Below are 15,310 nucleotides of genomic sequence, written 5' to 3'. Positions count from 1 at the left end.
TCGCTTTTTCGTTTGTTTATTCATTAACGCTAAAAACGGCTGTAATGTGTGCATGAAACACCAATAGTTGCTTCTGGTAAAAGCGAACTGCTAATACCAATTGACGATCAAGAGCATCCAGCGCTAATTTGATTGACGATAACATTCGCCGGCGTTTCGGAAAGGGAGAAAATTAAAATTACCCAGTAGATTAGAACTACTTCTACGGTTCCTACTACTTGCGCAGGCCACCGCAACTTGTTTCAAAGGCATCGCACTTCACGCTGCTGCAAGGTGGCAACGTTATGATAATAAACTACATAAAAACTCCCCAATATTTGCGGCATAAAATCCCTCTCATCACAAGATTAACTAGGATAGTGATGATGGAAAAGTCTCAAACCTCAAAGCCTGAATGGCCGGAAAACTTTGGTGCATAAATCAGACGATAAAACCCTAATTCTTTGGCTACGAATTTAAATCCTTTTAATATTACCATCATAATCCTACTCTACATTCATTGAATTGCATATTTTAGGAAGAAAAAAACCGCCGAAAACGTTTGTCTGTGTGCTGGCTGTTGAATTCTAAAGTGAGGCAGGGAAAAGGTACTCAACTGCGTGCTATGCAATGCTAAACCCATTTAGTGCATTTACTATCTTCGTTGAAACGAGGTTTCAGAATGTATGAAGAGTTTTCGGTTATGTTTGTGGTGGTGTCCAGTGGTTAGGAGGAGTTTGATTATTACAGTAATTTTTTTACTATATATAGAATATTTTTTAATTTATATAGCACACGTTAAATATTCTGAAAATTCTAAAACAATGTCGGAGCATGCTAATATTAGAAATCGGCAACTCCATAGTCGGCTCATCTTAGTTAACAATGCCAAAAGTCTTTCGATATACACTTATTGTAATTTAGCCTGCTTAAGCTCAATATTCCATCATTATGGAACCGAAGACCGAAAGACCGAAAACAACAGTAGTGGTGATTCTGAAAGCAAAAGATATAATCTAATTTCACGAAACTGTCTGAAGGTAACAAAACGACCGGGAAGTTGTTTGTCAAAAGAAGCAGCGAAAAGAAATCAGCACTCCGCATTACGATGATAGTAACGGAATTTATATTGTGTTAATAACAATATCAGAGTGACACTAAACATGCGGCAGTGTAGTAAGTTTTTAAATCACACGGTTGAATTTATTCAACGGCTGCTCATGGTTCTTTTTGTTTGCTTGTAGCAGTATAATTGCTTCCAGGCAAAGGCGCACTGTTAACCTGTTGCTCCGCGGTTGCTGGCGGCGGAGTCATTCGTGCGGAAAAACATAGAAGCGAACCGAGCAGCAAAAACTAAACCATACTTAACAGAGCACAAACTCGTAAAAACTCGAAACCAGTGTTGAAAAGATTAGTTTTACAACTTGATCAAAGGAGACGGCGTTCAAACGTCGCGATACGAGTAGCCCCGCGACGGTCGGGTTGTTTATGCGTCGCAGGTTAACTAGACGGTTATTTAACCGATCGAAACCCGTTATGCTGGAAGCGGTAACATCTTCTTCACGAGCTACCCAATGTGCTGGCCGGCAAGAAAGCATCGGGACGCATAAAAAGCCTTCAACGGAATGGGCGGCCGAGACTGGATGGAGAAAATTTGTCACTCATTTGCAGCTGCTACGGTGTGGTTTTGGCGACGAGTGACCCACCGTGTATTTGACTGTTTGATTGATGACCCTGGCATGCATGGAGTAAGTGCCAGGCTGCAAACTGACGATATGTTTGATGCAGTACTTCCCGCTGGCCCTTTTTTTTGCATGCAAAATTGGTCGACGGTAAACCAAACTGCCCCACGTTGGGGCCCTTGCGCCGAAGACTGCTAACAAATTTTAATTTGACCCTCGCGTTTATCGGTTATCATAATTAGTGGTATAAGAAGAGTGGAATACAAAACAGCGATGGTTCTTTGTTTTGGTGACTTCCGGCACACCCATTCTGAAGTTGAAAGTGAGCTGATGTGTAAGTGTGTGTACGGAAAATGATTAGAACTTGTTTCAAGGAGGCGAAGATCAGGTATCAAATACCGGTAGCATAATAAGTATAGATTATTACCAACTTATTACATTACATTACGGCATCACATAATAAGTTGGTAGTTAATTAAATGCACCCTCCTGTTGACGTTGCTCGTTCGGTTTTGTTCATTTCTGCAGAGTAGGATCGTCTTTTGAAATTGCGACCTAAAAATTAAAAGCGATCAATTGTTGAAAGCAATGTTTTTCCATCTTTTGGATAGACCCACTTTAAATTTATATAAAGAACTACGCTTGGATAAACTTTTTAGATAAACTTTTTTCGCTTCTTTTCACTAGTTACGTGTAAAGTGGCCATCCATTTTATACACGCTCTTATTGGTTAGGGTGGGCTTTTTTTCTTATTACCTGCGTGCAGCGATGTGCGTGGAGCCCCAATGTGTTCTTGAAGATCTCACAGTACTGACGCCCGGATAATCATCATGCTCAACTAACAATACAATACACTTCCAATTTGTACGGCTTGTCAAAAGAATAAAAAATGCTAACATAGAAGTCAATGTTATACATCCTCGATAGTTTCGGCCGATCGTGCAGTCGATGCAGACATGCATATGCACCCGATCGCCGTTCCTCCGCGCGAATGCGCTCTCTGAGTTGGTAGCTTTTCCTTCGTTTGTGCGAGCGAGGATAGTAAATTCAGACACAAGTCAACGTGGCAATTTATGGCTTACAGATTTCACGCATTTTCCAAAAGATAAATATAATATGAAAACTGAAACACACCGCAAAAACAAGTAAAACACCGCAAGATGCATAGGCACGAAGACTCCACGTCTTTCCCTCGGCAATTGTACCCAATCGAAACCAGTAACGTTGACTCCTTGCACACGGAGCCGTTTGGACCACATTCGATAGCGCGTTTTGGTTTCGGTTGGCACATTGGTTAAGGTGCCAAAGCCTGTCAGAAACGGCAGCACCGTTCGCGGCTTGGCCGCGACGACAGAAGAATCCACCCCGGGGCGCAAAGCGCTACATGGCAAGTGTGGGATTGACCCTTTGCTTTATCAGCAGTGAAAAATCATCGACGAAGTCTACTGTCGTTGAAGTAATTTTTCTTTAAACGATTTGCTTCCTGCACCGTGCCACGATCGTTAGGGTCTTGCGCACGACGGCCATCGGTTCGGCTGCTTGGTGCTGCTTGGTTCAATGACGATCATTCACTCTGCCATGCTTGCAAGGGATTCGCCTTGATCACTCCATTCATAAATATGCTTCGAATGAAGATTTAGATATCTGTGACGCAACGAGGGTTCGCTGAACGATTGAAACGTGCACAAGCTTACGCGAAAAACATGTGAATGAAGAAAACGGAAAAAGAGCACAGTATTACAAATATATAAAATAGAAATGGAAAAGAGGAGAACAAAGGAATCACTAAGTTCACTAAGGTCCTCTTGTTTTGCAATTTCTAACTCGTTCATTCATAGCGTCCTGTACAGTTCAATTTCATTCTTAAGCGGATTAGCCAAATGTATTCATGTTGCTTTACGCTATTGGGATCGTTTTGTCAACTAGGTCTCTGGACATGCATCTATTACATGAAAACGAGTAGAAAAGATTAAACCAGCCACCACCAGCTTAGGTTACCTTCGTCTGGTGCGTCATTCTTTCTGTCACACTATTTTTAAATCCTTGCAAAGTAATGTAACACTAACAAAAGACCATGAAGCGTGCAATTTTCGGCCGAAAATAAAATTCCGGGTTTACATGCTGTGCCGTTTCATGATGACACCAAAGGACCATCCAAGGCGATGCAAATTCCGATTGTTTCTTATAGAATATTCAAATTTCATTTCATTTCTCCTCTTTCGCATATCCTTCCATTTTGTCGTAACTTAAAAAAGAATACTAAGAAAGGTTGAGATATTTTTGTGTGGTGCAAAATACGTGTGATTCTACCGAAAAAAACACCCGGGAGGTAGAAAACGCAGCTACAAAGCTATATGCGCCGATTCAGGGTTTCTTCAACCAAACCAGGAGCACCGAAAAAAAAATGGACCAAGCTTGCAATCGCGATGTGTCGCAAAGCATTTTGTGTCTGCGAGCGATCGGCAGCAGTGATGTAGATTACAAATACGATTTCTATATATTTTATATTGCCGGATTCACACAATCAGTGTGAACTATCTGAATTGCTATGCTGCGGCACAGGACATCGAGCCATCGGCGGAGGGCTGGGCGGCCGAGTGGATCGGGTGATGATCTTCTGGCGATCGCCTGTTTGTGGCCTTCCACAGTCGTGAGAGCGAGCTGCGAAAACAATGGAGCACAGCTGCACAGATGCGACAGCGAAACTATTCAACCGGTGAGATGAGGCTGCCGTGTAGAGTTCCGGGAATTTTTGTCTCAATTCTTGGCAAACTCGCGAGCGCGACGATCGTTTTGCTGACGGTGTTTCCGGTGCAGCAGCGGATCGAATATTCGTGCAAAGATGCCGTATGGATCCCGCCTTCAACCCGGTCTACGGTTTTCTACCTCCGGTCCGGACGAAAGATTAATTTACATTCTTTCGTAAGGGCGAGATTTAGTTGGCACTTCGATGGTCACCAAAAAAAAAAACAAACCCCAGAAAGGGTATCGCTCCGTTCCGTTTTGGCACCGTGTGACCGCCGTGTGTCTTGTGGAAAAACCACAGCCGAGCCGAGACGCCCGTTGCCCGTTTTCGTCCAGCACTGTTGGGTAATGGGTAGCCAGGAATTTAAATTGTTTGATCGCAAGTAAAGTAATTAGTTGAGGATCATCGTTCGATGCGAGCGATAGGATTTCGATTTCTTCACCAGCACGGAATGTGACCCTCTGTGTGGAGCTTAATCACTTTCGTAAAACTACGATGATCAATACGACCATCGCCTAACCAATGCGCTAACGGTTTGCAGGACTCGATAGGCTGTTGGCTGAAAATTAGTGCGATTCGCTTGGTTGCGCGTTCAATTAAGATGCAAATGGAGATTTACATCATGCTTTTTAGGATAGTTTTTGGGTTCCCTTATTTTATGGCTCGGTCAAGGGCAGGATAGTAGTTGGGGAAGGTGGAAGAAACGAAACTGGCTGCCAGTTAATGATAGGTTCGCGTTCCTACCAGTTGTCGCTCATCATGTTTTTGATTCCCTTGTTTTCTCGTCCCCGAAACGCCGGGAACATTAATTGCGCACGAATGAAAGAAGTCATCTTAGATTTTTTTCTCCTCGATGGCGGCATGGACAAACGTTGGCCGAAGGAAGTCTCGTAGGTGGCCTTCCGTCCCGGACGAGGTGATAAAAATTGGTCATGATGGATACGACTCTGTTCCGAATGTGTGGTGGATACACCCGACCGCGTAGCAGCTCCGCGGCTCCGTTAGCTCCCGACACGATGCACGATGCAAACCAAATTTAATTGGTGGTCCCCTTTCGCCGAGTGGTCGAGAAGGGTTTTTGGGGCCTGTTCTCGGTGTTGCTTCCCGTTTCTCGGTGGTCTTCTCTGTCCCCCTGACCGGCTTATGTGGGTGTTCCCGGTGCGAAAGTATTTGACACGGGAGGTCCACCAGACCGGGCCACGAAATACGGTCCAGCCAGCCGCACTGCTACGAAGACCGCCTGAAGAACACACACGTGCACGGTGGTGACAAGATTGACACTTTGGCCCTCGAATCCGGGCACAGGGAAGACGAGAAAAATTCCCTCTGGCTGGCACTCATCGCTACCGGCGGGATTTCGGAATAATAAAATTTTGAAATCATTATTACACCTCGTTAATTCTTTCTCCGACGCTCGGTGTGCAGTCGTTGTCCGAACTCGAATTGACACCATCGATAAAAGTCCTTACTAGTCGGACGGACGATTTTTGTTGGAAAAGGGAACGATACTTGAACCAACTCGTAAGCAGCCGCAACACCTATGCAATCTGGAGTTGGGCGATTTGCTAGAAAAAGTGCCAATAGGTGTCCTTTTTCAGTAACATTCATTCTGCGAACTGATGTGAGGTTTCTGTGGCCCATTCTTTTCGCGCACGGGGCAAAGGTGACGACAAGATGAAGTCCCGCGCACAGGAGGCAAAAATATTACTTCAAAGAACAGCAAGCCATGAATGAATTTAAATGAGTCGTTCGTATCGACGATGTACTACCCTAAACCAACAACAACCCGCGATTTCGGCCGCGAAAGACCCAAAACCCAGCTCACGCTATAAAACAAGAGCGCTAAAAAGGAGCAAGAAGCCGGCGATATAGTAGCGCTTTGCGGTAGATCTGACCTGAGGTGTGCCGAGTACGCTGGGCAAGGAACAGGAGGAAGGCCACACGGTCGACGCTGGCGACCGACCAGCCGGCGAACCGAAACGAGCCGGAGGCACACGCGTTGTCGTAAGTAAATTTGAAATTAGATAAAATGAAACTGTCAATTAATTTTATTCTCAGCAAATAAATTTCGCTCCGACATATTCGCTCCGCATGTCGTCCTTCCCGTACGGGGGGCATTGTTGCCGCTGACCGGCCTACCTTCGATTCGTCGCCGCCGCTTTCGAGGCCGTCTTTCTCGAGATTCGAGCCCGCGCCAAGCTTTGGCTCACCGCACAGACCTTTAATATTGACCTTTTTTCAACGTTTTTTTTTGCGAGTTTTGGTGGTCCGACCGAATAATTAAGTAAAATTGTTTTCGTGCTTGTAACTAGCCTCACTCTCTTAATCTTGTTCTGCGTCTTCCCCCCGACAGTGCGGGTTCCTCGTGTGCACACATCGCACACACTTGGTGGTTCATCTTTTGGCCGTCGATCCATAAATTTACAGTCCTGGTCCTGCCGCCCGCTTTACCGGGCGCTTGGCAACGTTCGAAATCTTCTCACCTTTCGGTCCCTGTGTGAGTGGTTGAGGTGCTGTGTTCGTACTAAAGGTACACCGAAGCGAACACTCTGAAGAATTATATGTACGTAAATGAAGAAAAATTTAAATTTTTACTTAAACCAGCGTTACTGTTAACTCGACCTTTGCTGATAATGGTTTCTGGGGGATTGTGGTTGCGAAAGGAATTCTACAGTACGTCGCTCGACGTTCGCTACTATGAATACCGCAGACAAAATGTACGAAGGTACTGAAATGCTTAATTTGGTTGGTCCAGTGGATAGCATTTTGCTTCTGCAAATTTGCGGCAATGCTTCTGCAAATCTCGCCCAACACTTGTGTGTTTATAATAAAATAAAACGAAATCCCGACCGCATCGTCTGTGTCGGTCATCATTTTCCGACCAACACCAAGCCGCCAACAGTATGATTTGGCCTAATCGGCACCAAAATGAGTATTTTCCTGATTTTCTTGATAACGTTTATGTTCTAAAGAAACCCAATTTAACAACACGCCAAACAGGATTTCGAAACAAATGATGTTAGTGAAATAAACTGCCGGAAGAGCCGTGTATGCTGTCGAATATGTTGCGTATCAATGTTCGTGAAAAATACAACCCATCCTGTCCCCATGTTGACACCACCTGGAGCCCGGAAAAGGGGAAAGAACGGCAGAAAGAGCTTTTCCGAACTCTTTGGATCGATTGATTTCCGCTGTTTGCTGTCAAGATATGTCAAGCACTCTTCAGGTCGAAACCCCTAGCTCGTTGCTCGCGTTAGAATATGTAAGCCGCTGTTGTGTTTCATGTGGCGACACAGTGTAGATAACGTACCGAACGGGGCCTGGCGGAAAAAATAGGAGCGGGTGTCCGGGCCCGGGGTGCACTCTAGAAGGACTCAGAAATGAAATGCCCCCAATATTGGCGGCCTACCTGTTCCTTGAAAGGGACAAAATAAACCTAAGAGCGTCGGTATATCAAAGTAATGCAAACGGGGTCGAAATTGATTGCTTTTTTCTGTACGATCGATGCCTTTTACGGAGCAATGGTGGTGTGGTGTATTTACATTGTGGACGGTAACGGTACCGTTACCCTACTATCATTAATATCGTACCAAAAATCGTTCGTTGGTTAGGATTTTACATTTTCAGTGGCGCAAAATAGGGCCCATGCGTTTGTTTCGGTCACACATTCGGTTTTCTACCAACATACTGTTGTGTATTGGTTCCGGAAACGAACGAGACCACATTAGAGCTACGGAAAAAGTATTTATCACCGTGACCCACACGAGGCACGGGTGCGTGAGCCACTTAAACAAGGCCAGACCAATCCTAGTATCTACGATACCGCACGTCTTGCTTGATAAGCATCGCTTCCCGGCTTTCGCCGTGTAAAGCGTTGCCCAAGCGTTATTCGTGTTTTGACATAATTATGGCGAACGATAATCAGCCCATTATTACGTTATTTGACATTATTTCAGTCCTAGCGTAGTAGGCCGAATGTTCGCCAAAGTGCCAGTGGTCCATCTTCGTGAGTTAAGGGTGAAAAAAGGGTGCTTAGAAACTACGGCTACGAGCTCCTCCAGGCCACGGCCAGTCAGCACACGGCCATCAGATGGCTATTGACGTTATCGGCCCTCGGCTAACACGCTATCCTCTATTTTGGGGTGAAATAATTAGTTAATAGGTTATCTGGTGCCAAACGCCAACACAATCACTACACCGCAGGAGGGAGCAGGGCTTCCCTTGTCGGTAACGTATTTGTTCTGATTTGTTTCCACTATGCTTCATTTAGGGACACCGATCGGGCGGAAAAATTAATTTCTGAACTCAGCACTAACGTCACCGCGCGGCTCGATTAGCTGCCACTGATCTGATAAGCCACTTTTCGTCACGAGGATATTACCTGGACATGCTGCCCGGTGCCATATGGCATCGGTTGACGACGCTTAAATATTCCTACCTAAGGCCGGAGAATATGATTCCCTTCCGATATGAATGTTTTCGTCGAACCGCCAGATTTTGGCCCGAATCTAGTAAATGTGCACATGATTTACAAAGCATTACTGGGGGGCCAGACGAACCGTAAATAAGAGCGTCAAATTATTGTATTATGTCAAAACGTTTATGCGAAATGTCAAACGTGTTTACAATCGTGTTTTTGGCCCAAGAAAATAGAAATCGAAGAGTTAGTTGATTTCTGAATAATTTTAAGTAAAATTAAACAAAACATCATAAATAAGAACTTACATTATCCTCTGTTTGTAAACAAACGCTCAGTTAAAAACTGTCAAAAGTGAGCAGACAGCCGAGCTGTCAGTCGTGAGGCGCCAAAACAGTGCAAACGTGCTTACTAGACGTGTTTACTACTTACTACAATAAAGTTACAATATCTACCTACCAAAGTTACATCAACTAGTTACGTGAAATACAATTACTGGCGACGACGTTACAACAATTATGTACGGATTAACTTTCGCGAACTGTTTTAAAACACGTGAACAATACAATGATATTTTCATGAAACGTGCCAGAACGTGAACACTTCATCCGTCGACAAAACCGTACCCAAACCTTGCGGTACATTTCGTCGCTTGTACAAACCACTTCCAGTATGAAATCGAATACCAGTAATCTGCTTATATCCCAGCCTGACCCGCTCCTGGGTAAGGAATGCCGCCACCGAAGGAGATTACCTCTGGAGCTTTGAGAAAGTAACTAAACGGCATGCACACTGCCACAAATCGGTGTTTCAACGGAACACACCGGAGGAACGTCTATAAATGCAGCGACTGCACGACACCATCTTGGCCGTTGGTGTGGCGGCGCACACCACAGCAGCAGTACACTAATTCCCTACGTGCGCGCCACTACTGGCGACACACACACACGGAACGGGCTCTAAAGTTGCGCACGAGTAGCCTGCGGTGTTCGCAGAACGAGGACAATCGCCCAAAGGAAACCTGTGGGTAATTTCATATTTAAAGCAAAAGGGGTTTAATTTACATCTTGTTATACATTTATTTTAAGTACACGGACACTGGCCACGGCGACAAGGAATAATAACGATCGAAGGAGCAACACAAAGCCGGACGATAGTGGTGGGTACAAAGTAAAACTACATACCACCATCATGCTTATGCTTGGCTGGGCGTGCGGAAAAGGCGGCACGGACCGGGCGAGCCCGCGTCTGAGCCCGGGTGTTCTAACGTCTCGTAGCTACGGGCTGTATTTTATACCATTCACTGGGTTAGTAGCGGGGTGTTAAATAAGCACATACCTAAAGAAGAACGTAAGGATGAACGGAACGTCGCCGGCCGTCGCGGAGTTCCTTGCTAGCAACGTCTACCGCAACGCATGCGCCTGCAAGCTTTAGCCCTTTACGAATTGTAACGTAAGATTTGGTAAATGCACTTTCTCCGAGATGCATTACACGAGTAATCCCTCCATGGTGACCGCTTTCAGTGGTGCAACCAACAAGCTTCATGCAAGGAAACTAGAAAATCGATTGCTATTAGGTAGCGTTTGACCAAACAACAATTTTGCGAACGTTCCCGCATTTTCCATGCAATTTGTTTTTCGTTGCTGGAGAGCGAGGAAACAATCAAAGTATGCATCATGTTTTCCGACGGATACGTCAAACGCAAAATGCGGCTGCGAAATTCATGCTGCTTCGCGGGGAAAAATCCTTCACGCGGTCCGCTGCGCCAGCCAGTAGCTTTAAGCTTGCCTCGCGCCGCCGTATCTGTAGCAAACTACCAAAATGGCAACACTCACACAGTCGCGCCGTCTTACCGCAAGTCGAGGTAAGAGTCGCTTTTCCGCGACTGTTCGTTGGCAAAGGGCACACGCACGAAAGCGTGAACGAGCAATTTCCAGTGTGCTCGACGAGCTCGAAAAAGAAAGGGTCCTCGTGCGCGCCGGCAACTGCTCGGGTGAGTGGTTCCGTGACAGGAATACGAAATACAAGGCTCATTAAGTGCCTTTCCATGGTGGCCGCGCACCGCATGCTATGCTGGCGGTCGGTACCCGGGTTGCCGCGGGTTGCGCTCCCGATGCTTTTAGTACGGCGTGGCGGCGGCGTTGTGACAACTTTAATGGGCTTTTACGAGAGAGAGAGAGAGAGAGGGAGAGAAAAAGAACACAAAAAACGGCCAACCTTTTATGACGGAACCCCGAGCGGTGGCGGCGGCGGCGGTGGGTTTCCATCGTGCGAATCTTTTTTAAACATCCGAAACCGGAGCACCGGGAGAAATGGGGTTTGGCGCTTTAACTATGCTTCCTTCTTCCTCGAGAGAATTCTGGCGGTAGTGTTAATGAATGGGTCGGCCCTTCGGCCGGCCACACAACTTACCAGTGGGGAGTAGAACGCCGAGCTGTCCACCCCGATGCTCGGGTACGGATTTTGGTCCGTCGAAGGGTAGGGCGTCCCGTAGACGCCCACGCTGCCGGTGGGAATCCGCGAGTAGCCGGACAGGGCCAGGCGCGCCGAGTCGTACTGGCAGGAGCAGACCGTCTGCCCGGACACCGGATCTGTCATAATCGGCCGGCCGTTCTCGCAGCAGGACGTCGCCGGGCCGCCGCCGGGAGCATTGTTTTGCGAGGTCTGCGACACGGCCCCGGGACTGAGGGCCCCGGATGGGGCGCCGGTGGCCGACCCGCCCGGGCTCAGCGACGGTGCGTGCGTCGCCGAGATCGGCGACTGGGAGCTGGCGGTGGCGGTCGTCGTCTGCCCACCGCTAACCAGCAGCTGCGAATGGGATCGGAGAAGAAGAACAGGGAAAAAAGGACATTCATCAAAAAACCACTCGAAACCATTGACCCATTGAACATCGCGCGCGGCCACCGAAACCGCAGCCGGTTCACATTTTAATTAAATTATTATGACCATCGATGCCATCCCACGCCCCGAATCCGATGCCCAATCCGTACACCTATCGATCATTTCGCGCTCACTCGTCCGTAATAATCCCGCCGAGCCGAGTGTTAATATACCGTCAAATATTGTCTCGTTCACTTCAACGCCGTGTCCGAGCCGTGACGGGCGGTGATGAGCGACCTGACCGTCCCTCCCGTCGTCCCGTCGTCCCGTCTCGGATCGAACGGAAAGCTTTTCGGGTTTTCTCGGAGCACCCACCCGTCCGGCCAGACATTTGCAACCAGACGACGACGACGACGACGACGATCATCAAACCGGACCCCTCTCGGAGGAGTAACACGGAAAACGCAAACAAATCCCAACGACGACGACGACGTCGGCGACCGGTCAGCCCGGCCACGGGACACTTGCGGCTCTCTAATAGACACAATAAGGGAACACCGGCGGAGCGGAGAAGAAAGAAAACCAAACCAGAAAAACCACAAAACGCGCAACAGTCTTAAATAAATAATGAATCTAATGGTGGCGGCGTTTCTGGGGTTTCCGCCAACCCGACGATCCGGGGGCCGCCCGATCTAAAACAAAAGCAACAGGCAACAGGCTTGGAAGTAAACCGGCGGAAAAGAGTCACGAGAAAGAAGAGAAGAAAAAAACGGAACCATCGAAGAAAACCTTTGGGGGCCGCACGATGCGCCGTTGAGGTTTTGGGTGTGTAGGCTTTAGGCCCACGAAATGGGCGACGTTTGATGGGTGACGTGTTAATGATTGGAAGCCGTAAGGGGCGTGGAATTGGGGCTAGTTTCCCCCGCTATTTCCGGGCTCTCGCGCGGATACCTAAGCCTAAGCGGCCCCCGAGCTGGTTTCCTTTCCGAGCAGCGAGTCCGAAATCTCTATTCTGAGCCGCACGGCGGACCACACCACGTATCTACGGGCATCTAGTAACCCAGAAGGGCGATCATTTAGCTGGGCCAGATTAGTTGCCCAAGCTAATTCTTCAAATAGATAATGAGCGATAGATAAGTAGCGGACCGACGGAGTAGAAGAAGTTCGGAAACAGTGACATCGACCATCATGTGGTGGTGGTCCGAGGTTCCGAGATCAACAGCCAAACCCCAAAACGGCGAGAGACGAAACAACGAGCGCTTGACACAAGGTGGCCACAAGAAACCAACCAAAAACCGACAGCCCGACGAAGAAAAGGAAGAAAGCGAAAGCCAAACAGCGGCCCAAATGGCGTACGACCAACCCTCGTGGGAGTCCCGGGCCCGGGGGTGTGCCGGGCGGGGCCTGCTAACCACCTGTCTACATGTCACCTTCGCGTTTCGGCCACCTTCGCACCTACCAGCCCGGCCGGCCCGGGCGAAGCAATCTCGGACAATAATGACAATCGCCACTTCAAACACCGAACCGTCCGAACCGTTGAAGCGTTTTCATTCGATTTTTCAAACTTCGGCCCATCACGGTCCCGACAACTGACGGGGGACGGGATGCGGTGGTGAGGAGCCGCGGAGGGAGCCGCGAAGATGGCGAAGAAAAATGTCGAAAATAATCAAACGACGCGTCGCGCGTCGCGTTCTACAAACGTATCAAATTACTCGATGATAGAATGCATAGTCAATTTGATTTTAATATTTGTCATATAATATGTTAATTTACAGTTAAAGGCGATTAAAGGTTCGCCGGGAAGATGTGTGTGGATGAGCGCGTTTGGAAGTGTGCGTTCCTGTGTGTGGGTTTCGGATTCTCGGACGGCTGTCCGTCTACCCGTGGCCCGTGTCGGAACGGTGGTCGCTGTTTACTCGGCCGGAGAATAGTTTGAATTTATTATTCCCCACCCCTGCCGGCCCCCCGGGTTCTGGCACATTCCGTTTTCGGCACGACCTTTTCGGAACCGTTGCATTTGTCCGATGCGTCGACAGTATCCTAACAAATGATGATAGCCGAAAAACTGCCAAATGCAAAGTTACGCCCACACGCCGCCCGTTCCGGTGCATATCGGCACCACCATGACACACGGCCGGGCACGGCCCGTACGATGGGCACATTGTTCGCAAAAGAACGCAAGGACGAGCGAGCGAGCGAAAACTAAAATCAATATCTTATCCGAGCGGTAGGGTTTAAAATGTTGATCAAAATTTAATCTTATTCAAAATGACCAGACAAATGAGACTGAGCCATAAATCTTCCACCCCATAAAGTATGCCGGGCGTTAAGAGGGGTACGCGGCGATTCTAACGAGACCGTATGAGAGACGACGGCCAATTTGTCTTCTTCTTCCCGTCCCGGCATTAAATAGAGTTTTTGGGCTAACACCCGGATAGTTCTTGACGACGACGACGACGACGCATACGGCGTCCGGGTTATGTTATCATCGATTGCACATAGAACCCTGAGAAAAGGCTCAGGTAGATCGGATCGAGTAAGGTGGCCTTAGCACGGCCACTCCTTGTCGGGTTCTTCAAGCAGCTTTATCAGAAAACATAAAATTGCACAAATACGCAACCTTCTATTCGTACGTCAAGGTCTGTCAAGAACGAATGCGTTAATTTATCAAAGCCTGCTTACCGGTCTTAACTGTGCGATGTTTGCAATTGGTGTGACTTTTTGTGAAATGCAAACAAACCATTCGAATGGAGCGGAAAAACAATTTGTCACACAAGCACACACACAGTAGTTGAGTTGTAGTTTACAGTTTCATTCCAAAATAAAAGTTCCGCCTTTAAAAGCCAACAAACGTTGCGGTACTGATAAAGCAAAATAATACAGTTTGGGCGGTTTCGCATCATTTATAAGCAATTACAGCAACGGAAAAGGTTGGCCAAGCTATGTAATTTATTAACAATGGTACACGCTATCGATTGCCTGGCACAAAATGCAAATCAATTCGCTACGCCTCTAATGCCACGTTGCGCGGAAACAGAAACAATTAGCTCGAATTGATAATTAGAATTTAGTGGCAATGAAAATTTCGGCCCCCCGCGAAACTCGGCCTAAGACGTCGACGTCGGGCGGTGTCGATAGGCCTTCCGATTGAAATTAAGGTTTTTCACCGTAGATACCGTAGGGAATCGTTCCTTTTCTTTGGCGCCTGCCCGCTTCAGGCGCGCAGCTTCCTCGTTACGGCTTTTCCCTTTCCTCGGCGGGTCCTCGAGTGTTGGGGTGTTTGCTTCTTCTAGCTACGAAGAATCTTCTGCCGCTTTTTTGCCCGGTTGTCATAGTCCGTGTGGCCACCAGTTTTGCATTTGATCGCACTAATTTTAACGATGTCTTAAACAGAATTAATTTTGTGATTTATCTACGCGGTTACTGGGAATTTCTACGCTTACGCTTCGTGATTGTGTGGCTTTCCTCAGTCACGCCAGTAGGCTACGGTTTTAGCGTAGCGTCCATGGACTGCTGTATGGAGTTGTTTTTCTACAAATCAAACGGCGGCCGATTTAGAGCCTCTGCTTCGGAGGCTAATTGCTAGCAACCTCATCGGTGTTTGATGTTTGTGCTCTGTTTTCTGTGCTGTGAACTTTTCCAAGCGAGCGTTTGCATGGGGTGGTC

At 47.5% G+C, this 15,310-nt stretch overlaps 1 protein-coding gene across 1 annotated transcript in view; it reads right to left on the bottom strand.

Annotated features, from left to right (window-relative positions):
• LOC128275728 (homeobox protein caupolican-like) overlaps positions 1 to 15,310 on the bottom strand; it is an 87,135-nt gene that overhangs the window by 37,813 nt on the left and 34,012 nt on the right. The window contains exon 2 of the mRNA XM_053014340.1: positions 11,237 to 11,632. Coding sequence (XP_052870300.1) covers positions 11,237 to 11,632 — 396 coding nt within the window. The remainder of the gene's footprint in view (positions 1 to 11,236; positions 11,633 to 15,310) is intronic.

This window comes from Anopheles cruzii, chromosome 2 (genome assembly GCF_943734635.1).
Source record: "Anopheles cruzii chromosome 2, idAnoCruzAS_RS32_06, whole genome shotgun sequence".
Taxonomy (NCBI): Eukaryota; Metazoa; Arthropoda; class Insecta; order Diptera; family Culicidae; genus Anopheles; species Anopheles cruzii.
This window is presented reverse-complemented; position numbering and strand designations above follow the sequence as displayed.